General features: G+C 43.2%; 1 protein-coding gene across 1 annotated transcript; it reads right to left on the minus strand.

The window, feature by feature from the left end:
• Positions 1-3591: 3591 nt before the first annotated feature.
• On the minus strand, positions 3592-23310 carry cntnap1 (contactin associated protein 1; the record flags this gene model as incomplete). Its single annotated transcript, XM_083648601.1, has 24 exons — positions 3592-3794; positions 6023-6067; positions 6160-6390; positions 6504-6597; positions 6931-7058; positions 7153-7392; positions 7517-7756; positions 7880-8098; positions 8221-8391; positions 8498-8625; positions 9776-9932; positions 10030-10233; positions 10766-10888; positions 11807-11913; positions 12791-12965; positions 13048-13197; positions 13538-13799; positions 14039-14188; positions 14493-14677; positions 15038-15241; positions 15690-15843; positions 16490-16683; positions 17248-17349; positions 23250-23310. The coding sequence occupies 24 exons, from the start codon at positions 23308-23310 to the stop codon at positions 3592-3594; spliced, it is 3927 nt and encodes a 1308-aa protein (XP_083504727.1).
• Positions 23311-25881: the final 2571 nt, after the last annotated feature.

A 25881-nucleotide genomic window follows, 5' to 3' on the forward strand; every position in this document is an offset into this window, starting at 1 on the left:
AAATATGTTGTCTCTCTTATCAGATGTCAGAGCGCTATCCATGGTTCTGATGGCTTGCTCTATGCCCCTTACAATAGCCTAAGTAACGAATTCAACTGTAAAATCCAACACGTTAGTAAATAGCCTATGCCTAATGGTGTGTTTGTGTGTGTATGTGCATTGCTTGCATGTGTGTACTTCGTAACTAGCGTGTACTTGGGCCCTCATAACTACCCTACCCCACTGGACACTTCACATTCTTATTATAGGATACTGAAAGATCACAACCACAGTTCAGTTTCCTTCAAGCTTCTTTTATTGAGGTGACAGTTTGGTTTTGCCTTGATTTACACAGTAATGGTCATTTACAGTGAAAGAATTACAAAACAAAACCAAGCGTACTAAGGAAGAACAGAAAAATTCCTAAATTTCAGTGTGATCACAAACACATCTGTATCCATCTTTTCTGATAGTTGTTCTAATATGATTCAGTTGGATGGCCCAGAGCGGAGAACCTCTGGTCTAACCTGCCTGCTCTTCCCTCTGGTTGTATGGTCTGATTTCATTGAGGAACTGCTGCAGTCTAACATCTGATACTGACCCATTTATAGCTTCAGAACTTTCATTAGCTAAGTTCAATCAGAAATATGTGTTGATTCTTTAAAGTCTTAAGTTTGTTTTGTGAAACGTGCAGATACCCTGCTTGAGCCGATGGCATCCTCCTGGTCTCCCAGTACTCCCTCTACTGGCTGTTTTGTCTTTATCCTCGCTCTATGCCCATAGAAACCTCCACCCTTGCCTCTACTATTGGGACGCAGTCTGGGCAGTTCAACAGCAGTTCAGCACAGACCCTACAGCAGTGCTCGTAGTGTTGTTATATACAGAGCAGCAATACCTGAAGAGGGAGGAGCCACTCGGAACCACACCCAGGCCTTGTTTCTGTCTCAGCATACTACTGTTGGTGCACTACAATAAGTGAGTTGGATTATTGGCATCAGTGCACACGTTGGTGGTTTTCATCATCAGAGTTATGACTCAACACATGTAGGGGATCTTGGTGAACAAACACACTATGGAATACACAAACCAACACATGTTGGTACAGCCAGTCACACATACAGTACACACGCTCAGGGACCACACATGGAGAACTAATGATGGCATTACAGTGATGCTGCTATATGAATACAGTCATGTGCATACATTTATACAATACATAAATAAGTCGACTATTTCCTATTAGGCTACAAAGCATATTTGACCCAAGTTGGTGACTGGTCTAATATGAACTCTGTGAGTGGTGATTGTCCATTAACAAAAACAAAAACAACCAACAAACTGTTTCACTCTGTTTTCTCACTGTTCATCATCGTTCATTTCATTCAACTCATTACAGCACATTCTTAAAAATATAGGCTGAAAAAGGCCAGTGACGGCCAAATCTGCTGTACATTTTCATACATTAGCAATTGCTGCCTTTAATTTACATCATTCTGCAGCCTTTCCCAGTACAGCTTTGCACAACACTGCCCAGCTGCACTTTCTTGATCCTGAGCACGCTATACCATGGCTTTTCTTTGACTTCCAGTGCAGAGCAACCTATAGAGTAGAGTGGTCTCACTGTAGTGTCTGACACATTACAGAGTCATAGGATTTACATTCAACACTCCCTTCCACTCATTTTCACTTGTTCTATATAAACCATAGGAATAAAAAATAAAGTCGCTAAACACCTTATTCATACAGTATATTCACATATACACTCATTAGATCTAATTGCTATGCATCTGCAAATGAAACGGATACATCAACATCATTAGTGCGCTGGAAGAAGCTGATATTGCATTTACTGCAAAGTGCGCTCATGCTCTAAGATATGCATAGCCAATAATTAGCAAATGTTTTAGCATGTTTTTCTTCTTTTTTTTTCCACATACACAATAGTGCTTTCACCTCAAGGAGAGCAGTGAGAAGTGATGATAGCCACACTTCAAATGGGTCCAACAAAATTTCACCTTTCCAGAGAGGGAAATTCCACCGGACCAAAGTAAAACGTTTTCTACTCTCTCCACTGAAAGCAGCTAAAGAAGCAGGAGCAGCGATGACAGTGCAACACTGTCTTAGTATGCAAAATACTGGAGCGGTGTGGGGAGAAGTACAAGATTAACATTTACACTCTTTGTGGTCCTCTGTACATATGTCAGTGTGTGTGTGTATGTATCTGCTTCTCAAGATGGGCAAAGGGAGCAGCAGCTCTCAAAGATGCGTATAAATTGGGGATGTCGTCGACAGGATTGTGAGAGTCTGATCCGTCTGTATATTGTCAATCAGAGGTCTTCGGAGATGTCTGCCGAGCCACACACTCTGACTGTAGCACCAAGCTATTGCCAGCTTGTCCATAATATAAGCAACCAGAAGTAAGATGGGAAGATTTGAATGAGGACTTCGAGATTTAGGTTGTCCTGTCCCTGGTAAAAAAATCCAATATCTCAACGTTTGTTTTGATTCTGCAGTACACCAACAGTCACCCTCCTCTCTATCAACGCAGAGGCCCTCAGCTCCAACATCTAGAGGTGTCCTCATGTCATCACGCTCTCATTTCTAAAGCCCCATAGTTGAGAATGTGTTAGGAGTAGGGCATACTGTAATTGGCAAAGCTGCTATCTACTGACACTATGGCAATTCGGAGCCATTTACATGTGCCGCTTTTGTATAGGTAATGCACTGTTATAGGCTGCAATATAACAAATATAAGCATATATACCTTCCAAGATCTTTATATGTATCATCTCAAAGCTTTACATCTCAAAGCTCCATGCTTTTCAGTATGTTCTCTCTTTAGTTGGTTCAAGAGCTGGGGAGAAAACATATCTATCAACGAATGGCGGTTCGCTTTCTTGGTTATGTATTTTCATCGCTGTGGTTGACTTGCACCAGCTCTCAGATGTGCTCTGGCTCACTGCTCAAACCCAGGAGGGGTAGTGAGCTATGGTGTCACAAATGGCTCCAAGAGAGATTGTCGTCGAAAGGTATACCGTAGATGGCATTTAATCTATACAGTAAGATATTGGTAGCTTTGAATCACCTCAAAAATGGCCCAGAAAAGAAAGATAAGTCTGAATACTTGAGTACTTAGGTTTGAATTGTTGAACAACACTTCCCCGCAGTGTCTGAACTAAACCCCTGTCTGAAGAAGCTATTGTGGTTACTTCTGATCAAGCTTGCTCTGATGAGGCACTTCAGTATTCCACCCTGCTACAGTGTGAGACATGGTTGGCTACTCACGCAACATGGGGCTTGATTTGAACTTTGAACGGAGCAAAACTAGAACCTAGCAAAACACTATGTAGAGCACCAGGCATCAGATCCCACTTAACTGGGGGAAGGAACTAAAACCAAAAGGTCAAAATAAATCAATGAAGATGAAAGGTTGAAGGAATTATAAAACATAATAAAGGTATTTGTGGTTGTTGTCAGTGCCAGTTCACCCTCCCCATCCCCACCCTCCCTCCCCACTGGAATCCCCCCCCACCCCCCAACCCACCACCCACCCCCCCCCCCCCACCCCCACCCCCCCCCCCCCCCCCCCCCCCACCCCCAGGTCCTATGATGCTAGTCGCTCCTGAACTCCTCTTCGATTTCGGGGAGGATCTTCTTCTTCTCTCTCCTCAGTGTCTCGGTCAGCGGCCTGGAGCTGCTGGGTGACTCCAGGTTCTTGGGTTCGTTGGTGTGGTAGCTGCCCTTCTGCTGGTACGCATAGATGTAGATGCTGTACAAGCCTCCAAACAGCAGCACCACCGCCAGGATGACGACGACTGAAGAATAAAACAAGCTCAGTTTAGAATGACCCTGAGGGCACCCGGAGGAGAAAACAGGCGCTCCTAGTGAAAAACCAAGGATGAGAAGCAAGTGCTGTAGGCCTATTACTGTATCTGACTGACTTGCAAAAGAGCAGTTATATTATCAAATGTTGGCTAAGTGTGAGCCAAAGTGTGGGTGTAGTGTTGTTGAATTGTCTGATCATTGGCCAGTTTCCTTTACAATGTTTACGAGATAAATCTTTCTTTGTTTGTTTTATCTTTAGTGTGATAATTTCTCTGTTAATTTCATTTCTCTCATGTCAATCAGTGTGCCGAGTACTGTGACGTTGTTTTCCTTGGATTTTCTAAACCCCAAACCCAAATCGTTGGTGAAGACTGACGGTGCAAAGTTGGGTACTGAACTGGCCTTCTTCTACTGCCTGGTCTTTTTGACATATTTTGATGCCACCACCTGTTGTACTTTATAGAGGGTGACATCACAGGTCACAGGTCACAGAGATCAGCCAATAGCAGATGACCAGTTCAGCACCCTATACTATTCACCATTAGGTGTCAAGCTTCACCACGGATTTAGGTGGGGCTTAGTTACTTTTTAAGTTTGAGTTTCTGTAGGGGGCGCTCTTTTCTTTCTCTTTTCCGCCATGCTGGCTACTGGCTTATCGCTGCTCATGCTAACCACCCAGTTCTTCTTCTATTTATTCAAAACAAATCGGAAATGTAAAATGCATCACATCCTGTGATGGATTTTTTCCCCCTTGGGAAAGACAAGACCTACCAGACACCAACAGCAAATGTAAAAGCTTTCATGAGCTGGGTAAAGACATTTATTTGTATGAAAAGGTGGCAGAATATTATTTGTCACAGGGAGAGGACACTGTAAAAAGGCAATAATTCCTGGCAGAATGTGTTCCGTTTACCATCTGCCAGCAGAACTGCACATCGCATATCATCCAGTATATTTGAGACGAGAAGAGGTGCAATTTCTCAGATTGCACCATATTTTCATCAGCAGTATATCAGACTGGGATGAGGTCTGATAACCAGGAGAGGTCACTGTCGGGATGCCTGGAAAGCACACTAATCTCTATAACGACACGCTGATGTTCTGCATTAGCATAATACCTCTGCATCGCTAGCTAAAGCATCTATCAGTGGTGAATAGTAAGAGAGGGCGCCATGCAGACTAAATATAGCTGATCCAGTGAGGGACTCAGACTGTCTCTGAGCTGGGACTCCAGCCTGCTCTGCTTTTTTCCTGCATCTCTAATACATTACCATAGGGATGTAAATGAGGGAGGAACTTCATAACAAACACTGACGTTCTGTAGAAATCCATTCATTCATAGAGAGAAAAAATGAAAGGCTAGTATAGGCTATCACTTTCAGGTTCATATATCATATAACATATCTCTATCTCTATCTATCTATCTATCTATCTATCTATCTATCTATCTATCTATCTATCTATCTATATATATAGATATAGATATAGATATATAGATATATATATAGATAGATATAGATATATATATAGATATATATATATTGATATAGATATATATACATACACACAGCTTATTTGTGGAAACACATCTTTTCGAGAAGCACCTGACCTTGTCTCCCCCCACTCAATATTTCCTCTCCACTCACTTTACATTCTGTTTTTTTTTTTTATCCCTTCCATCTCTCTCCTCCGGAAAATAGAAGTATTACTGTATGAAGTAGCTACACACTGTATTGTCTACAGACAATAGAGTCTAGAATCCAAAGAATAATTTATGTATGCTGAGAAATAATAAAATAAAATGTATCATTTACTGACATCAATGACATGAAATGTTATTTTTTCATGTAAAGAGACAGCTAATCCCCACAGTTGATAAGATGTTTGTACTGATGTGAAAGCCCAATGTGACACATGTCATATGAGATTTACATGAGATTGAGAAAGATGAGAAACAACTGCACTGTATGGCAAACTGGCTTTTAGGAAGGCTATTGAAGTATGTGTAACAAATATGTCACAATGGGCCCTTTTAAACTTGTAACCAACATTACATAATGTAATGTAATGTAATGTAATGTAATGTAATGTAATGTAATGTAATTAGTGGCCACATTACACATTCAACAATTCAGAAACAAGGCAGAAATGCACCGTCTCGCCGTATTCAAGGGAACATCTGACCAGGCGGTATTACAATAGAGAAAAGAACACTTACCTGTGATCCAAAACAAGCCCAGATCATCATGGATATAAAAATACTCTGGAAGAAGAGAAGTACACACATAAATGGATGAGCTAACACTCATATTCTCTCTGAGTATTTGGTGCATTATGGGGCATATAATGTCTCACCTATGCCAGTGAACCAGGGATCCACCTCCCATGGTACATAACCCAGGATGGGGGGAAAGGCGCCGCAGTTGGACTCGGAGACAAAGCCTTGTGTGGTCACCGGAGGGTCTGTTTCGTTTGGATGGAAATAGGCCTTCAGAGGGGCGTAGACGTTGTACCGCACCCCAGATATGCAGCCTATAAAGCCTGGAGCATTATGTCTCTGGATCTCATAGTCAATGTCACCAACCTCTGAGGGGCAGATAGAGGTCATAAATAATCACGAGTGTGTCCACTTTCAGGACAGTCTGAAGGGATAAATGTGCTAAATGTTATCATGAATAACCGTTAAATGAGACTTTTACCCATCACTCTGCCCAGGAACATGGACTTGGGAGAGTCAAACCTCGCATCCTCCACTAAGGTTATTTTTTCCACTATGGGCTCCATGTAATCCACCTGTGGGAGAGGGATAATAACATATTTAGAGTCATAGATACACAAAGAGTAAATTAATAAATATACTGTACTAAAAAACTATAACATGTGTGTGTGTGTGTGTGTGTGTGTGTGTGTGTGTGTGTGTGTGTGTGTGTGTGTGTGTGTGTGTATATATATATATACTCCTAGATTGCAATGCAAGATATTTGTTTTAAGTACATTTTTAATTAAATAAGCATTATTAAATGTATGAATTGTTATGCTTGTCCAGGCTTAATATGTTATTTCACTGTGAAAGTGAAATAAACCACAGGTCAGAGTTTGCATGGTGACAGCGGTGAGAGCCGCCACCTGTGTCTTGATGGTCCTGTTGTGTCTGGTTATGTTCACATAGTGCGGGTATCCATCTGCCAGGTTTCTGTGAGTTAGCTGGTACTTGTGGGTGATCAGGCCCAGCTTATACCTCAGATCAAGGCTTCCTGTGGAAGTGATACAATAAATCATTTAGCACACATCATGATGAATGGCTGCATCTCATCAGCTAATGGTGTGTTGTTACTGAACCTTTCCTACCGTCAGTCTTCAGGATGACAGCCATGTAGTCCTGGACGAAGGAGCTGATGTAGAGCAGCACGGCCGGAGTGTGGAGGGTACTGAAGCTGAACTCAATGTCGTCGGCCGTGTCGTTGTAGCCGAGGCTGAAGTTGTCGTAGTGCGGATCGATCCAGTTGGCCCATGCCGCTTCGTCCGATATCGGCTTCTTTCGTATGTTGTACCTTAGCCACGAGCCGATCTCAAAGTAGGCTCCGATTTCTTGGAGAAGAGCATTATTAGAATTAGACTTATGTCGAACCACTAAGATAGGTTTTTTCAAGACTCCAGAGACACAAGGCAAAACATGTATGACGTGTAACGTATGTAACGTGTATGATCTCACCTTGGTGGCAGTAGAAACCAGTAAAGGCTGTGTTGTTACAGTCACAGGTGTAGGCAGCATAGCCCTCGATACACTGACCACTGTTTCGACATGGTAGGCTAGCGTTGAGACACAGGCCACTACAGTTCCTCTTAATACCTTGTTCTTCGTTTACTTTTGACTCTAGATCCAGAGGAACACCGTTCATCCGTAACCCTCGCAGACAGCCCAGGAAAGGTCTCAGGGTGCGGTTGGCTGCGCCTGAGTGCACAGGATACTATTATCAGTAGTTATATCTTCATGTGAAGACAAATTGCCAATTTTAAACTACTACTACTACTAAAATCCCCTCTCATCGCTCCATATTTACCCTGGGCAACCTACCTACAAGGATGGGGTGCGTAAACTCCATGGTGACAAAGGTCTGACCCGGGAAACGTATGACAGCCCAAGGCTGCCAATCAACCTTGATCCGGGCCAGCTTCACATTGATCTCAGCCTGGACAAAGTGCCACTCGTTATCAGTTAGTGGAACAGGAGACCGTAGCGTCGTATTAAGGATGCCATCACCAACCATGAATAAAAGCACAATGTTATGGGTGGCTGGGAGAGGAAAGGGGGGAGAAGAAAGAATGGAGAGTTATAAAAGTCTTAGCAACCTTTCTAATTGTATGTTTAGGGAGCAGATCCATTGTGAACACTTGAGTCAAATCAGTGTAACTCACTATTAAGTTCTATTCGTAAGAAGTTGCGAAGTTGGTCATCAGAGTTCTCCAGGAAGACGCCGGTACGGTAGGTTTTGAAGTGGAAGGAGATGTCAGCGCTGGAGCCGGGCCTGAAGGTGGGGAAGGTGATGTAGGTGGGCCTGGTGAAGGCGATGGTGTTCCAGATGTTTCCTGTGGAAGGTTGTTGGAGTATTGACAAAAGCCAAATCTCAAGCCGTTGAAAAAACATCGAACATCACTGCGTGAGCACATGTACTGATACAACCCATAAGCTTACTGTCGCCATGGCAGCGGAGGGGCCCGACAGTGAAGCGTGCTTCTGAGTTTGTCCTGTTGGTGTCCCCAACCACTACCTTCCTTACTGGCAGGTGGTCTCTCCAGTCCAAGTAGCCCTTATCTGAGTACCTGAAAAGCCAGATTGGGAACATTAAGACCTCTATATCAAATCATATCTAGCCTCAAGTCTGTACAGTAGAAGATCAAGTCAAGTCCAAGTTATGTGTACGTCATTAAAGAGTAACTGTAGCATATAGTTTTAGTTGAAGTACTGAAGGCTGCCTTAAAGCAGCCATATTTGAATGAGAATGTGCGGCACACTGTGTCTACTGTTTATTGGCTGGGAGCCCACATGGGTGTACTAACTGTCCACAAGGGCGTAGGTTTGATTTTGACATTGGTAGGGACACATATGGGGGCGGTCCGGAGAGGATGTAACCACCACTGGAAGCTGAGGTGTTTTGCATTTATGATAAACTTCTGACCACCATTTCATGTCATCTAGAGGAGGGCTGTCAATCAATCAATCAATCAATCAATCAATCAGTTTAATACATGTCCCAGAAGGGCACTTTGGTTCACATCAGACAGTAGTGGAAATTACAACATCATTACTAATTTGATAGTAGTAATGAAGGCACACTTCAGAATTGAGATACATTATTACTAGTTTGAAAAAGTAATAAGGCACACTTCAATATTATACAATACATAAACATTTGTTGCATTATGTACAGATTCCAAAAGACCATCTGCTGCCCTCAGCCGGGTCGCCGCGTGCGCAGCGCCACTGACTGTCAGACTCATATTAGGTAGTGGGTTGGACTTGTTCAAATGAGACCTCATGGGGGCCGGATTATTTTTGGTTAAGATCACTTTGACTTGTCAACACTCATTATTTAAAATAGCCGATCATAAGTGCCATAGAAAGTTTCCTATTCAAACACCTATTAACAATAATTACTGTAGGTTACATACATACTATATATTTGATGATGAGAGAATGAGAAATTGCATGTTGGCACATGAAAATGTGACAGAATTACAAAGTAGAAGTGTTGGGCTCCCCTGATCAGCCAATAGGCCAAGTCATCAAAGTCAAGTCCCAATTTATCAGAACTCAAGTCAAGTCAAGTCTCAAGTCTGCTCGTCTGCTCTTCATGCATCAAGTTAAGTCTCAAGCAGTTAACATTGTGACTTGAGTCTGACTCGATTCCAAGTCATGTGACTTGACTCCTCACCTCTGCATAGACAGAAGCTAAGACTGTCCCACTCTCACCATTGTCTATAGTCGGCGTCACAGTTGCACTGGAACCTGGGGTCGGTGCAGGTCTGGTTGATGGAGCAGCCACACTTTTTGACCTCCCGAAATGTTCCACCCCAATAATAGTGACTCTCATTGTTACGACCAATCCAGTAACCAAAGGGTCTTCCATCTAAAAGGTACGTGAGAAAACAGACCACATATGAGTTAGTGTGTCACTCAAGTTACCTCAAGTCTTCTCGCAGCTCACACTGACCAATCCCACTTACTGGGCGTGTTGAGCAGGCGGGACTTGTAGCAGGAGTAGTCGATCCACTGCTCACAGTACATGGAGGTGTTGGCCAGCGCGGTGACCTCATCCCAGGAAGCGTTCCAGTAGTTGACGTTTCCTATGTACGGCCGGTCCACTGTGCTCCCAGTCACCGAGGTGGCGGTCACACGGTCATTCAAGATCACTGTCCAGGCCTTATACGCTGCATGCAGGGAGAGGTAGAGTCACAGTGATGAAATAGTACATGTGTTTTATTCTCAAGCAAGACAATCCCATGGTGGAAGAGAAATATGAAGGGAATAAAAGTAAACACAGAGTGGCGGGAAAGAAAACTATGAGTTTTTTTTATGATTCAACATGTGTTGAGGAAAGCTTAGACTCTCTGGACCCTGAGGTATTTGCATGGCCAGTACAAGGTTAATGCATTTGAGTGATTTAGCTCAGCGCTTACACCATTTTACTTTTTAAACTTGATTACATCACACATGAGTGCACTGAAACAGATGTTCATACACCCTTTTAATTTCCCATGAAACTTCAATACACGCTCCTGATAACACAACAGGAATGTGCTAACTGATGTTCGCCTTCCAACTATTTATCAACAATTCACAGAGGAGCCAGTGAGCGCCGCAGCAGCAATACCATTCATATCAATCCTACGGCGTAGAAAATACACATTGCTCATGATATCGTGTTTGCAGATTGGATTACTGACAGTGGTGACAACTTACATTTCATTTTGCAGTACACTTCAAATGGTTTCAGCGGTCCACTGAGATCAGGGTCGATGGTGTAGTTGCCTGACCAGTACTTTCCAGTGAGTCTGTAGGCCTCGCATGACTCTTTATACACCGCTGCCCAAGAGAAGAATGGATCCATTTGCCAGAGGAATGTAGAGAACATTTTTGTCAGAGAAATAATGCACAGTCAGGTCTAATTAAAGTGGCCCTTTGCCGACGCTGTAGACTTCTCCCACTAGATTTATCGTATTACGTTTCGGTCCCACTCTCTGGAGTGATAGCACCATCTATAGACACCAGTCTTTAATAATAATTCTTCTCTAGGGCCGTTGTCTCCTATTTAAAATTTTCACATGGGAGTTTACTGCTTTTTCTGCTGAATTTCAGCTCCGCCCTATTTATATTTCCTACACTGAGTCATTGTATAACTATTACTATTACTATAATGCTCTTTTCTTGGGATTGTTTGTTGATTTATTTGTTTGTGTGAAGCAAGATGCACTCTGTGTACTCTGTCTTGTACTCACCTGACCTGTTTTCCCCACATCCCTCCCATCAATTGGTGGAGGGATATGGCCTATTTATATGAGTGCTCTGTCACTACCTGATTCATTCCGAAGAAGGTCGTTTGTGACTGAAACGTAATACAATAAATCTACTGGGAGAAGTCTACAGCAGTGTGTGGAGGACTCTACTTCTTTTACTGGTTACTGATTATTTGTTTGCCCTGCACCTGCTTATCAAGTGGATGTGCGTGCTTTACTTGTTATTTGTATTTTGCCATGATGTCAGTAATACTGTCACTATCACTATGCCTTCATTTACAGAACTTCCTGGACCAAATGGCATCATTATAACATCATTTGGACCAGGAGAGTCTGTGAATGAACAGGGAGCTCTCGGTACAGGCAAGATGGAGGTGGAGTTAAACATTGCTCATTTGCATATATACTACTGGTTTTGTAATGATACAAAGCTGGTTGAAAATGGGCAAAGTGGTCCTTTAACTGTAGAGAAGTCTTACAAACTTACACATGTGACACACTTCCCCTTTATAGCCGGTGTTCTCACAAAGGCAGATAAAGTCATCCCACGACTGGATACACCTGCCTTCATGCTCACATGGATTTGGGGTACATCTGCAAACAAAACAGAAGATTATCTTCAGAATTTTGAGGTTATAATAGTGAGAGTGTGTATATAAATATAATGAAGCAATTTTCTTATCTGGCCAGTGAAAGCTTTTCTCTATGATATTTGTTTCATGGTTTCACATGGTTTATAAGGTGGGCCTTAGGAGGTGATGATTGTTGTCAATGATGTCTTACTTGAAAGACTCTTATATGATTTACAAATCATGTGCCAAATCCTCTACATGCATCTTGTATAATATCAGATTCCTCACACCATAAAAGAGAACATGATATATGGATGTGATAATAATCATTTGATCTGGTTTGTGTATTAATATAGACATTATATGATGATGGTGTAATAAGTACAAGTATATAAGTTATATGCACAGATAGCATAAGCCCTGAGAAGAAAAGCCAGTCATCCATACTGCAAGAACATGTCCTTCTGAACAAGTAATTTAGTCTAATTTTATTCTGTCTTAGAATCTAACTTTTCTCATAAGACGTGACAAATTCTGCCAGTGGGGCAACATAATTCCACTTCAGTTGGAAATGTCACTATCTTGAAACATGGCAGAAAATAGCAAATTGCTGCACTATCAAGAAAATTACACTTGAATCAAGGGGATTCTTGAAACAAGCTGAAAGTATCTGTCCCCACTGGCAACGTTTTCTCTTGCTGTAGCAGTAATAAGATTTTAAGACACCTTATTACATAAAATTACTTTTATGATTGATAATTTTTGCAGTGCTGTGTCATTATGTAATTTTTCTGCTATTGATGAAATTGATGCATTTAACATTACTGGGTTGAAGGTCTGCTCCCTCCAAGATACTGTATGACTTATAAAACATAATAATTTAAATCCCCGTTTCTTACCTGTCAGTGATGCCACAGGTGCCCAACAACAGCTCAGCATAGCGCCCCCACTGGCGCTGCAGTATGATGTCGATATCAAGCTGCTCGTTGTCTATGTAGATCTGCTGCATGCAGCCATGGAAGTGGTTCAACTTGGTCTCACACTTCCTTACCGTGTTGTTGGTTTTTGGACATCCTGAATGTTGAAACGTGGGAGTTTGAATCTTAACAACAAACATTTCCATGTAGACAAGCTGTTGTTCAAGTCATCACCTCACCTCCAAAAAAGTAGCGGTCTCCGGTCCGAATGGTGAAGGGGTTGGTGATCTTCAGCGGAGAACCCTCCTCCTCGTCAATGGTGAGGGTCAGCAGGTTGTCTCTGGCTGCCAGATCCACCGTGTGCCAGTAGCCATCATTCAGTCTGTATCCTAGGGAGAAGAGAGGAGTCCATCATTCAATGATTCCACCATCAATATAGAAATCACATGCCTTCATCACTCAATATAATGCAATCAATATAACAAACAACAGTTTTAGGATCACTAAATGCTTATAATTTATTAGACAACTAAGTTTGTTTAGGGCATCATTCAAATAAGCACGTCTTCTTCAACTATTTTCAGATTTCAATGTATCAGATCATTTGAAAGCTTACAATCTGCACTTTCATAATCTGCAAAAAAGAAACATGACCTTGGCCTACTTGTTACCCAAAACATCAGTCCCTGTCACATATCTGGTAAAGACAGCGGTTGTGCGGGGGCCCACCTGCAGCAAACTGCAGTTTCTTCTTGCCAGGCTGGAATATAGTCACGTTGACCTGGCCCTCGCTCAGACCCAGCTCCAGAGCGCCCAGGTCGTCAGCAAAGCGGGTGAACATGAGCAGGCCGGTGTAGTCCCAGGAGCGAAACTTAAACTTGACAAACATCTTAGGCCTCCTGAAGAAGCCCGGCACCTGCAGGTAGTTGTTGGGCCCAGCGAAGGTCATGGGTTTGAGCAGAATGTCACGGCAGGCGTAATGCATCTTTTTCTGAGGGGGGAAAAGGAGAAAAATGACAAAAAAAAATATATATTTATATATTCAATTCAGCTGAATGCTTTAGACGATATTGGGATTTAATAGAATAAGGTCATTAAAAATGAATGACGATTACGATTAGCAATGATGATTAGCTTATGAATCAAATGCATATAGGCTTCAAATAATAGTGATATTATGATTGGAGTTGTATGATTAATGGAACAATTAAGGTTCATGAGGAACTGAACCTTTCGCGGGATGCGGATCTCGGGTTCTTCTCTCTTGGCCATGTCGATGATGTTGATCCCGTTGATGAAGACGTTCTCCAGGCAGCCGCGGAAGTTGGGCGTGGTGGGGAGGTGAGGCACGTTGCTCTCTATCACACCACCTACATATAACTAAGAGACGGGTGTTAAGTCGGTAAGTCATCCTCATTAAACAAGAAAATCCAGATTTTCCTGTTTATCTATCTGTAAAAGAAGTACAGAAGGATTATCATGATCATGCTTAGTTGTATATCATACCATGGCCTTGGGGGAATAGCCCATTCTGATTGGCCGAAAGGTTGTCCATTAAAGTAATTTAACATACTGTAACTAGACACATCTAATGCAACTGTCTGATCAGTGTTGTACATTAGTACACAAGAAAGTGTGAAACGTTCTGTCCTGGCAGACATGCACAACCAGCTCTATGAAGTACCTGGGTGTCCAGGTCCAGGTAGGTGAACGCTCCGTTGCAGATGGCTGTGACTGTCTGGCTGTCCACCGTGAAGTTCACCTGTCGACCGTAGCGCTTGATGGTAACATAGTGCCAGTGTTGGTCGTCAAGGATATTGCCAGCGGTCAACGTGGTTCGGCCATCTATTTTCTGCACTGTGCTGCTTCCTGCAAAACAAGGGGACAGGGACAGAGAGACAGGGACAGGAGGGAATCAAAAGAAAAGATAAGAAACACTGTACTCATATCCAGGCAAAGAATAAATGAGATTAGATGCTGAAATACTCCCATTATTGGACCTGTAGGCAGGGCGCCAGTAATCAAACTGACCAGCAATGCTAGATCTCCTCCCAGACACATCAGCTTAGTGTCTTTATTTCAGAATTGAGGACAGCAAGTCTCTCTCTTGAGATGGATCATTGTCATTGCGAGGCAGATAATTCAACATTACAGTTATGCAACAGTACAGTATACAACCGGATCCCTTCCACAAACCACCATTTGTACATTGTTTTTCTGACAGCATACCAAGGCTAATGTGGAGGTAAAGACGTCCTTTCTTCAGTTGCAGGCTGAAGAGGTCTCCCTGAACCCCCTCGCTGTGTAGCAGCAGCCCATCCTGCTCCAGGGTCTTGAAGTTGATGGCGTAGTGGTCCTGTAGCGTACGGGACCTCTTCTCTGGGTACATGTAGACCACAGTGTCATCCCCGTTGTACTGCAGGACATAGGAGTCTGAAACACAGGCAAGGTCACGTATGAGGTGATATTGAGCCTAATTTAGCATTCACTGAGCTATGTAGCATTAACGGAGAATGACTGTACTATGTGGCACATTTAGCTCTTGAAATTAGATGTAGCAGCATTCAATTGATTTGTCAGATATGAATATATTGGTATTATATGATGTAATTGGGTATTAATCAGGTGATACTGAGCAATAACTGTGAAAGTAAGTAGCCTACATGACACATTTGGTACTTATCATTAGTGACTGAGTGTGAATCAGCTCATATTGAGCCTAGTAATTTCTCTAGGGGAAATATTGTGTGGCACATTTGGTGTGCAGTATTAGTAGACTTTGGGGCATATTGGATATAATTAGGAATTGTTATGTACAATGTTACTGGATATGAATCAGAGACAGTAAATCCCCACTGTGGCTGTGATGAGGCATTGTTACCGTAGGGGCAGCCATACAGCTCCACCCTCACGCCGATCTTCCCTCCATCCTCAGTGTTCCACGCCAGAGGCAGCAGGCGGATGTGTTTAGCAGTGAAGGCGTAATGGAAGACATTCCTCTTGATCTGATAGTAGTTCCAGTTCCCAGGCATTGTCTGCACACAGTTGGACACAGAGAGAGAGAGAGAGAGAGGGGGGGGGGGGGGGAGTTACTGAGTCACTGCAGTGGACGGTGTTACGCCTTATTAGCCATCTGGAGAGGAACTGATGAAGAGGTTGTGTTTGTCAGTTGTGAGAGCTAATGTGCTGTGCCGTCTCTGTCCTTAGTGAGGATGAATACAATGGAACACCCATCGATTACAGAAGGGCTTATAAAAGATTGCATGTGAATGACTGTAGGTCAGCCACTCGCAACCTGTGGTGGTGGGCCGTGAAGGTATTGCAAGTGGGCCGCCAAATCCTTCGCAAAACATTACGATCTTTGTGGATTTGTTAAAAATTATTAGTTGCATTTCTCCATTGTTGAATGATACCTTTATTTAATCAATTATTTGTTATTTAGCCTATTGCAAACAGCCCCTCACTTCAGTCTATGATTTTTTGTGTGGTGCTGATGGACAGCTCCTTTTATCGTTAAACACATTATTTCGCCTCTGTACTGTTTACAGTTGGATGTGGGCTACGAACATTTTTGAGATTTTCAAGTGGGTCATAAGTTGGAAAAGGTTGGGAACCGCTGCTGTAGATAATCCCTGCATCATCCTCATCACACCACGCTGACCCTGACCATTCTGCACCTACCGAGTTGCCTCCTTTCATGATGTAGGGGGTCCAGGAGTCCGGTCGATCCCCATAGAGAAAGGTGTACTTAGTCACCCAGTCGTAGGAGTTGAAGGTCCCCTGGGTGGCGATGGCCACCAGCCGGTACTTCCTGCCCAGGTCGATCTGCAGCCATGGCTGTCTGTCCCTGGGGGATGGGGACCAGCCACTGCTTCCTGAGGGGGAGAGAGGGGTGGAGGGTTGGGGGGAGGATAATTCTTATGGATACAATTCAACTTAGATGAAGTCATGACCAAATCAATCAATCAATCAATCAATCAATCAATCAATCAATCAATCAATCAATCAATCAATCAATCAATCAATCAACAATATATCTTAGTATCTCAGAGTCCATATGATATTTCCCATTGACCTTATTCCCACAGAGCAGGCATTTTACACAAGCAACAATGTATAATATCATAGATCCACCATTGAAAAATCTATGATAAATCAATGGATCGCAAGAATCCAGAGGTATAGTTCACATTTTAAGGTTATACGTTAGTGTATATTTGACCCAATAGATACCAGAATCTAGCCTAAGTAGCAAGCGAATAAGTAATGCTAGTTTTATATAGCCCTTATAATATGCCAGTCTTCTGGGTAGAGTTTCTCACCCGTAAAATCAAAAAGTGACTGCTGCAGGAGTAGGACCAATGGAGATTTGGCATGATGGAGTCTAATCAAAAGGACAATATTTGGTGAACTAAAAATGGCACATCTTGATAACTTACCATACAATTTGGCAAAATTGGCAGAGTAGAGGAAGTTATATCTGGAGGAGGCCAGGAAGGAGGAGGCATAGAGGCTGGACACCAGAGGATCCACACATTCATCTGGCAGTGATAATAAGAAAGAGAGGAACGCCTTACTCAGGCTCTCAGAACACAGCTTTCTCATACACCTACTTCACTGCACTGGGTACAGCTGTGTGGCCGGATAAGCCTTCTCATACACCTACTTCACTGCACTGGGTACAGCCTCATACACCTACTTCACTGCACTGGGTACAGCTGTGTGGCCGGATAAGGGAAGATCATTTGGATTTTAATTAGTGCACGCTCCATTCAATTAAACTGGCAAGAAAGGGCAAAATAGCCTTTCTGCTGTCACAAAATAAAAAGCTTCATATTTCACAGTGCTTGGAACACAATCCACTGCCAAAAGCTGTTCCCTTATAAGGAGCTGGACTCTAAATCTAACCAGCAGAATTCTACCCCAGTGTATTGTCTGCCTGAACAACTTTGTTTCTACTGGGGTGGGACAGGATGAGCTAGAGCATGGGGAATGCAGTCATGGGGAATGCACTCATTGATTGTTCACAGCTGTCTCTGAAATAAACAATTGTCATTTTCAAGCAATTAATGCGTCCTGCCTCTTCAGAATCAGAACCAGAAAGACTTTCCAAAGAGCACACAAAATGGCCTTGGTCCTGTGATTTCCAGCTTCTTGGAAGCAATCAGAAATAAATAAAACAAATGTTTGTTTTGTTTGTGTCTGGGTTTGTGTCTGATTCATGCAGCAAGGCCAAACTGAAAGAGGGGTGTGTCTTGTGAGCGCTGCCGGACTGCTGTGATTCTGTATGTGGTTATGGGACTGATAGGACCAGAACCCATCTGCTAAGGCTCACTCCCGAGTCCCGACCCATTAAAACTGTAATTCTACCTAATCTTGTTTGTGTCACTAGCAGCCGCGCCATGTACTCATTTTGGGCTGCAAGAAAAACACTGTCTCATTCCAGATGCCAAAATATGTTGTTAGATAACCTGAAAAATAGACAGATGAGGGGGTTATAATTGAATATACAGACAGACAGATAGGCTACAAAGCGATATCATGTTTTAAGTGTATCAGGTATGCTTTATAGAAATGATGAAAGCAGCTCCAATCCAGCCCTCTCCTAAGGTAATCCTTTTGAGTTGTTTACTGCTAAACAGCTGATCTGTAATTCCTGTTGCTACGATGGCGCGGAGCACAGGGATGAATTAGGGCGGTCGACGGTGGCTAGAAACAGGAGACGTTAGCAGAATTAGTATGCAGGCTGCAGATAAAGCAAGGTGAACAAGGGTGCAGTGGAGCTGAATTTGTGAGATCACTTTGTAGAGGGAAACGGAGGATTTGGGGATCAGAGACGTTCCTTGCATCAGTGAGGGAATGGGGAATAACTGGGATGAATGAATGACTGTGCAGAGACTGCTCCCCCTTCCAGTTCCTGCAAGGACAAGCAGCACACTCAGGTGGAATAAATGTGCTGAGCAATGGAAATGTGACCTTGACTCCCTGTTTTTCTCTCTGTGTGTTTCACTGCCTTTTCCATAGGAATGCTTTCTATGCTGCAGGTAATCAACAGATACCGTATGCTGCATCACCCTATGCATCACAGTCCATTGCAATATGTTCATTCACACAAAAGTATTTGGGACATTTGTGCAGCGCAGCTGGAATGGTAAAGGTTCCCTTGCCGCTAATGGCTTACGGTATAATGATTTGTTCTGATCCGTTAATGAGTGGTGCTGGATGAGGGAGCTGAATCATCCCAGACTACAGCAGGTTAACTCAGGCTACCCATCTCCTCTGCTCCTCCTCATGGCAACACCGTCACACACTCAAACCCTCCCTCCCTCCCTCCCATCCCAACATCTCTCACTTCCTTTCCCTCTCAGCCGTCTCCGTCCTTATCTCATTCCCAACTCGGAATATCAGCCACTCTTGCTCTCTCATCACTCCATTACCTCCTTCTCTGCCTCTCACTCACCAGCCTTCTCTTTCTGATCTCTTTTCTCTCTCTCTCTCTCTCTCTCTCTCTCTCTCTCTCTCTCTCTCTCTCTCTCTCTCTCTCTCTCTCTCTCTCTCTAGTTTGTGGGCGTTGTCGTGATGCAGTAGCTAAAATGTACCTGAAGCCCGAACCTTCCAGTCACGTTTTTATCCTTCGCCATCTGACCCTGCACCACAGCAAACACCCTTCTCTCTCTCTCTCTCTGCACCTCACTCACAAGAAAAGTCTCTTGTTTCATGTATCTTTAAGGCGCTGTGGGCACTGGCGTGACCGTGATGAGCTCTAACACCAGTCTTGCTGATTCATCATTCTGCTGTAACTGTAGGCTGGCCTGTCTGGGCTGACACATGACTGCAGGGGGCATATGGAGACTACTATCAGTGAGACTGAGGCTCCAGAGAACAACCGGGCAAATGTGCAGATGTCTATTGTGTATGTCCACCAATACAATGTGTAACAGGAAATCATTGTAACAGAACAGCACATAGGGGCAGGGATGAATGTAGGAAAAAATAATATAGCATGCTGTCGAGAGTGTAAATTATTCATATACCGAGGCTGGCATCACAGTGGGGAGTGTCTGACTGCCGCCAGGAACGGGTAGAGGTGAAAAACAAAAACTATATGCAGCACATCACCACCACAATGAGTCTCAAGTTCAGTGCTCAGGATGCTGCATCCTTCTGTCTAAGAATAGAACAGCTAAGTTCCCACTTCACCCTGCCCCTCCTTCCCTAAATATCAATTCCCCTCACATGGACCAAACTACAGTCAGTCTCATAGCTGCTCGGGCTGCTAACCGAGTGTGCGATGCAAAGCACAAACTTGAGAGAATATATCCACATGCATCTATAGGGATGAAACGATTATGGTTTAATAAACCATGATCAAATTCCTGGCAGTTAGTATTACCATTTCAAATTTTAATGATCATTAAACCCATGATTACCATGATTACAGCACTTTGAAAAACACAGTAAATACATACTGTCCATCATCAACCAAAGTTAGCAATAGTCTCCCAGATGCAGGTGTGCAGCCTTGGTGAAATTATTTCAGTGAGTGTATCAGCCTACTTTTTGAACATTTTCAGCACATTTGAAGAATACAAGAATAATGATAACTGTGATCATTTTGGTCACTATAGTCGTGATATGAAATTTTCGTACCATTTAATTTCTACGTGCATCACACCATCTCAAACACACACACACACACACACACACACACACACACACACACACACACACACACACACACACAAACACACACATACACACACACACACACACACACACACACACACACACACACACACACACACACACACACACACACACACACACACACACACACACACAGTATGTATGAGCCCAACCCAGGCGGGCTGGGTCAGTGTGTTCTGGGATCTTTAGGAGGCTCCATTTTAATCTGGCACAGCTCCACTGTGTACACATCCACACAGCACATTCACAGTCGGCCTGGCCTGCAGTGAGGCACTGGCACAAATGTGAACACTATCTCCTACCATACAAACCCACAGGCACTGCATAGACAGTCCAGAAGTAACACAGGTAACATACAGTGTATACAGTGTATGTATATATATATATATTCACTCAATTGTAGAGACATCTGTTACCACTGCAGAAAGATGGCACCATTCACTTCCCCAACACACCTTATAGCTTTCAATACTAGCAATATGTTCATCCTATACTAAGAATGCAAAGTGTCTGTCTGTCTGTGAGTGTGTGAGTGTGTGTGAGCAGAATTGTGTTCAGCCATAGCTATGCCATTGTATGTGCGATCGGGCTGAATCTTTCAAGAAGTGTAAAGAGCACCCTTGCGGTGACCTGATGGAGCCAGCTTTTTGAATTAGGCAATTAGGGCCAACTAAATGGGCACAAATGGCTAATTAGTGACCAAAATGCCTCAACACAGGTTCAGTACCATGGACACAGGTTCAGTACCATAGTGGAGAAGCACACAGGTGAGCAGAGTTGATCAGCCACTAAAGTGGAGAGGCTGCATGCCAACTCTGTGAGCGAGGCCTGACTAAATGGCCAGTCACACAGGGACGGGGATTCCGGTAGTAAGAATGTGAAGTGTTACGCTGAATCTTTCAGGAAGTGTAAAGAGCACCCCTGCGGGTGGCTAATTATTGGCCAAAATGCGTCAACACATGTTCAGCACCATGGAGAGCTCCAGAGTGAAGCAGCACACATGTGAGCACAGTTTGAATGCCTCAACACAGGTTCAACACCATGGAGAGCTCCAGAGTGGAGCAGCACACAGGTGAGCACAGTTTGATTCAGCCAGTGAACTCTGGAGTAGCATACAGGTGAGCGGAGTTGTAATCAGCAACTGAAGTGGACTATGAAAACCCTCTGAGAGAGGAGAGGCTGCATGCCAACTCTGTGAGCGAGGCCTGACTAAATAGTCACACAGGGACAGGTATTGCACTAGTAGTATAGACAAGACTGCACTTTATTGATCTCCTTGGGAAAATGTTAATACAAGCCCCTCCCCCGCAATTATGAATAAATAAATAAATAAATAAATAAATAAATAAATAAATAAATAAATAAAATACAAGGTAAACTACTTTTCACCTCAAAACCTCAAAGGTCTTCAAAAATCATATTGCAATAAATGCCTAGACTGGAAGCATTATTTCCCTATAATCACTTGCATATAGCATCTATCTAAGGTGGATCCCCTTACAATAACAGCCATGAGAGGAGCACTAATGGACCTGAGTTGAACCTTGAGCCTGGGATAAACAAGGGCAGGAGATATTGACCTATGCCCTTGAATGATCACCTGTCACATTATGCTATAGCCTGGCAGAGAGAGATTGCCACCTGTGGTATGAAACTTATATTTGTTGTAATTTGCACCATTCAACATCTCACATTCCAAACCATGCAGAAGTCACATGACAGAGCTTCCCTCCCTCCCTCTGTATCTCCCACTGTGAAAACCAATGAGTCATGGCACTCACTGTACAGACTAATTAATATGCAATGGCTTTAAGATGCTCTGAGGTCATCCTGTCATTGTCATGACACACACACACACACACACACACACACACACACACACACACACACACACACACACACACACACACACACACACACTGTTCCACATAAATCCAAATTTTTCCAGCCACACCTCTATCCAATTAAATTGATCACATGACTGCTGATTGATCATGGACTTTTTTTTCTTTTATCAGGTGAATGCATGCTCTCAGCGTGCAGGATGCAGTGATTTGAGGACAAGTGATTATTAGCACACACATGCTTCCCAAATGTACTGCAGTGGGTGGGCTGGTCCCGGCTGACACTGCTCTTTCTGTAACCACTTTGCAAATGTGCACAACGAATTTTTAACAACAACAACACAACAAAAACAAAACATCTCTATCTCTCTCTCTCTCTCACCCCAGACCTGAGCTATGAAACATAAAATTGCACACAGGGCGAGATTTGAAGTCATGCGGTGCAGAAACTTGTGTGCTAGAGCCTGGCTGAGAGAAAGCACTGCAATGCAGACAGCTGAGCCCAGCGCGATGGAGCACCGCCGTGCGCACCTTCTGCAGAACCGACACGTTTTTCCCCTACACTTTCCCCCGTCATCCCACAAAACAATGTTCTACTGAAATAGCCAAGAGAGGCACTGTAGCCTACTGCAATCTAATGATGTGTTGAAGGCGATCTGTTTTTCACAACGTGTGTTGCCCTTCAAACATTCCAACATTCCAACACCTCAGTACATTATTCCGGTGGTATTTTCCACTTCTTATTGCTGCATTTTATGGCATAACTTTTATGTTAAACATATCAGAAGCGAAACAATCTGCACGTCTATATAGATATAGCCTATCTTTTATCATATTTTTTAATAGCCTATTAGCCTAATAGCAAACGATAAATGTTTCACAGGACTTACGTGATGAGCAATGCTGAAAACCCAAAAATAAGAGGCTTATGCTCAGTATTTTGCAAGTCATCCTTCACTTAGGACACGTAACTCCGCATCGGCTATGTTAATTAGACCGTAGATTGTTCTGCAGCATCCTCTCGCCCCCCTTTTGCCCAACTTTAACTCGCGCAGCTCCAACTCCTCTTCCCGGGATCTCGGGCAGCCTCTACCGGGGCGGGGACGCGCATTGGTTGCTGCTGCTGATGCTGCGCTTCACCGAGAGCGCGCACTTCTTCCTTTATATTCTTCTTCTTATTATTTTTTACATTAATCTGATACAATAGTAGAGTTTCCGAATGATACTCAACATTCTTGTAGCTGGCAGAATGCTTGGGCCTGGCAGTAGTGGGATTTCATTGCTTCTCTCCAGAGGGACTTTTCGGGTGCAGAGAAGGATGGAAAAGCAAGGACGCAAAAAACTTTTGAGTCCGAGTAGATTGCTATGATAATCCACAGAAGAAGAAAAAAAGCCAGGCTATCATATCAGGTTATCTTCCATCTCCAAACAGCTCTTCAGGAAATAGTCAGACAGCACTCGTCCAAATAGCCTAATATAGTGAGCTGTGGATCAGATCACAACCACCACAACAGAGTTGTTGTTCCTCTTGACTTGTCTCTCCTGTCCTGCATTGGCATCGCATATCACTGCATGGCACCAAGGGTGCACTGCGCTACTGAGAGGATGGTCAAAAAGCCTCTCTCTGCAGGAATCTAAACATGCCCTAAAAATAGAATGGAAACCTTAAATATCCAGTATTAACACAGCAGAGCCACAGAGAGAAAGAGAAAAAGAGTCATGTGCAGCAGCAGGCTGGCACAGTTCTAATGACCTTGACCATGATCCATATATGACCAGGTATGGCTACAGAGTCAATACACTTTGGATAGTAGTATTCACTATGTCCAGAGCAGAACAGGTTACAAGATGATGATGCCAGCTGTGTCTGAACTCAGAGTCATATGCATCCACGCACGCACACACGCACGCGCAGACGGACAGACACAGTACACACACACACACACACACACACACACACACACACACACACACACACACACACACACACACACACACACACACACACACACACACACACACACACACACACACACACACACACACACACACACAGGGTGGACGGGGGCTGGGTGGGACTGAGGCAGAGAGGGATTTGTGATGATGGGTCGCACACAGCACAAAATCAAAAGGCTTTGGGATTAAGAAGTGGGTTTATGGGACGGCACAGTGTGTCAGCGATGATGTGAGATTGGACGTCCAGGCCAGTGTGGGATTTACCATGTTTCAATCAAATCAGATTGTCCGTTTGTAACTAAGCTCCCCCTCACCGCTCTCTCCACTGAAAACAGCATTATGTCTGCAGACAGCAAACAAAGAATAAAATAGGGCAACAAGGCTTCAGGAGAAACAATAAGGGACTTATAGTTAATCTTTTTAATTTTTCAAACAACTGCCCATGCAGTTTCTATCATTTCTATTCTTCACAAAGCAAATCAACTTGTTCCAGGAGTTTTCTTTAATAAAGTGGCATTGTCTTCTTGATACTAGTGTGGAATTATTTGCCTTATTGCTATTACCCCAAGAATAAACAGGTGAAACTGCACAAAGTGAAAGTATCTCACACCATTGGCACGTTGAAAGATCCAATAGGCCTACTGGACTTCATAATTCATTAAGTGGAGCTTAGCATAATTAAAGTCAAGCAGCAAGCACATTTGAGTAGGTTAGTTTTGTAGGCAACAGTGTGGAAATATGGAAAACAAATTTGATAAATCATGTAGACTCTCTCTCTCTCACACACACACAGACAGACACACACACACACACACACACACACACACACACACACACACACACACACACACACACACACACACACACACACACACACACACACACACACACACACACACACACTCCCATCTGCACCTAGCTTATAGGACAGAGGTTAAAGTGCAGGCTGGATTGCAATCTGTTCCCCCAGTGACCTTTCCCATTTGACCTGGGTAACCATAGAGACTGTCTGGTTGGAGTTAGAGCGCACGACTGGATACAAAACAAAGGCTCAAGTGATAAAGTGATTCAAAGAGAAAGCAATCAAAGAGAGAGAAAACCCCTGGCTTGCATTGCCATAAATCAACCTCATTTTTGGGCTCATGTGCACTGCAAAAAGAAATGTCATTTAGTCCTATATTCACTTAGAATATGTAGATTCTGCCAATGAGGTGAAATAATCAAAGTTCTTTCCAGTTTCAGGAATCTACCGGAAACAAGACTCAACATCTTCAAGGCAGAATCAAGAACATTCCACTAATATCAATCAAGTGACACAAATGACACTTGATTAAAATAAATCTTAAATCAAGTTGACTTGCATTGGAAACTAGTGAAACTATTTCATCCGATTGGCTGTTTTAACAATTGCAAGATTAAATACTGCATTAAATTGCTAAAATGGATATTTTTATGTGTGATGGATGGACTAGAAACAATACAATGTGAATCACCGGAGTAAGAAACTTATGTCACACACTAGTCTCGCCTATGCGGACAGAGACTAAGAACTGAGTCTACACACTA

The sequence above is a fragment of the Poromitra crassiceps genome (assembly GCF_964638095.1).
Source record: "Poromitra crassiceps genome assembly, chromosome: 13".
Classification (NCBI taxonomy): domain Eukaryota; kingdom Metazoa; phylum Chordata; class Actinopteri; order Beryciformes; family Melamphaidae; genus Poromitra; species Poromitra crassiceps.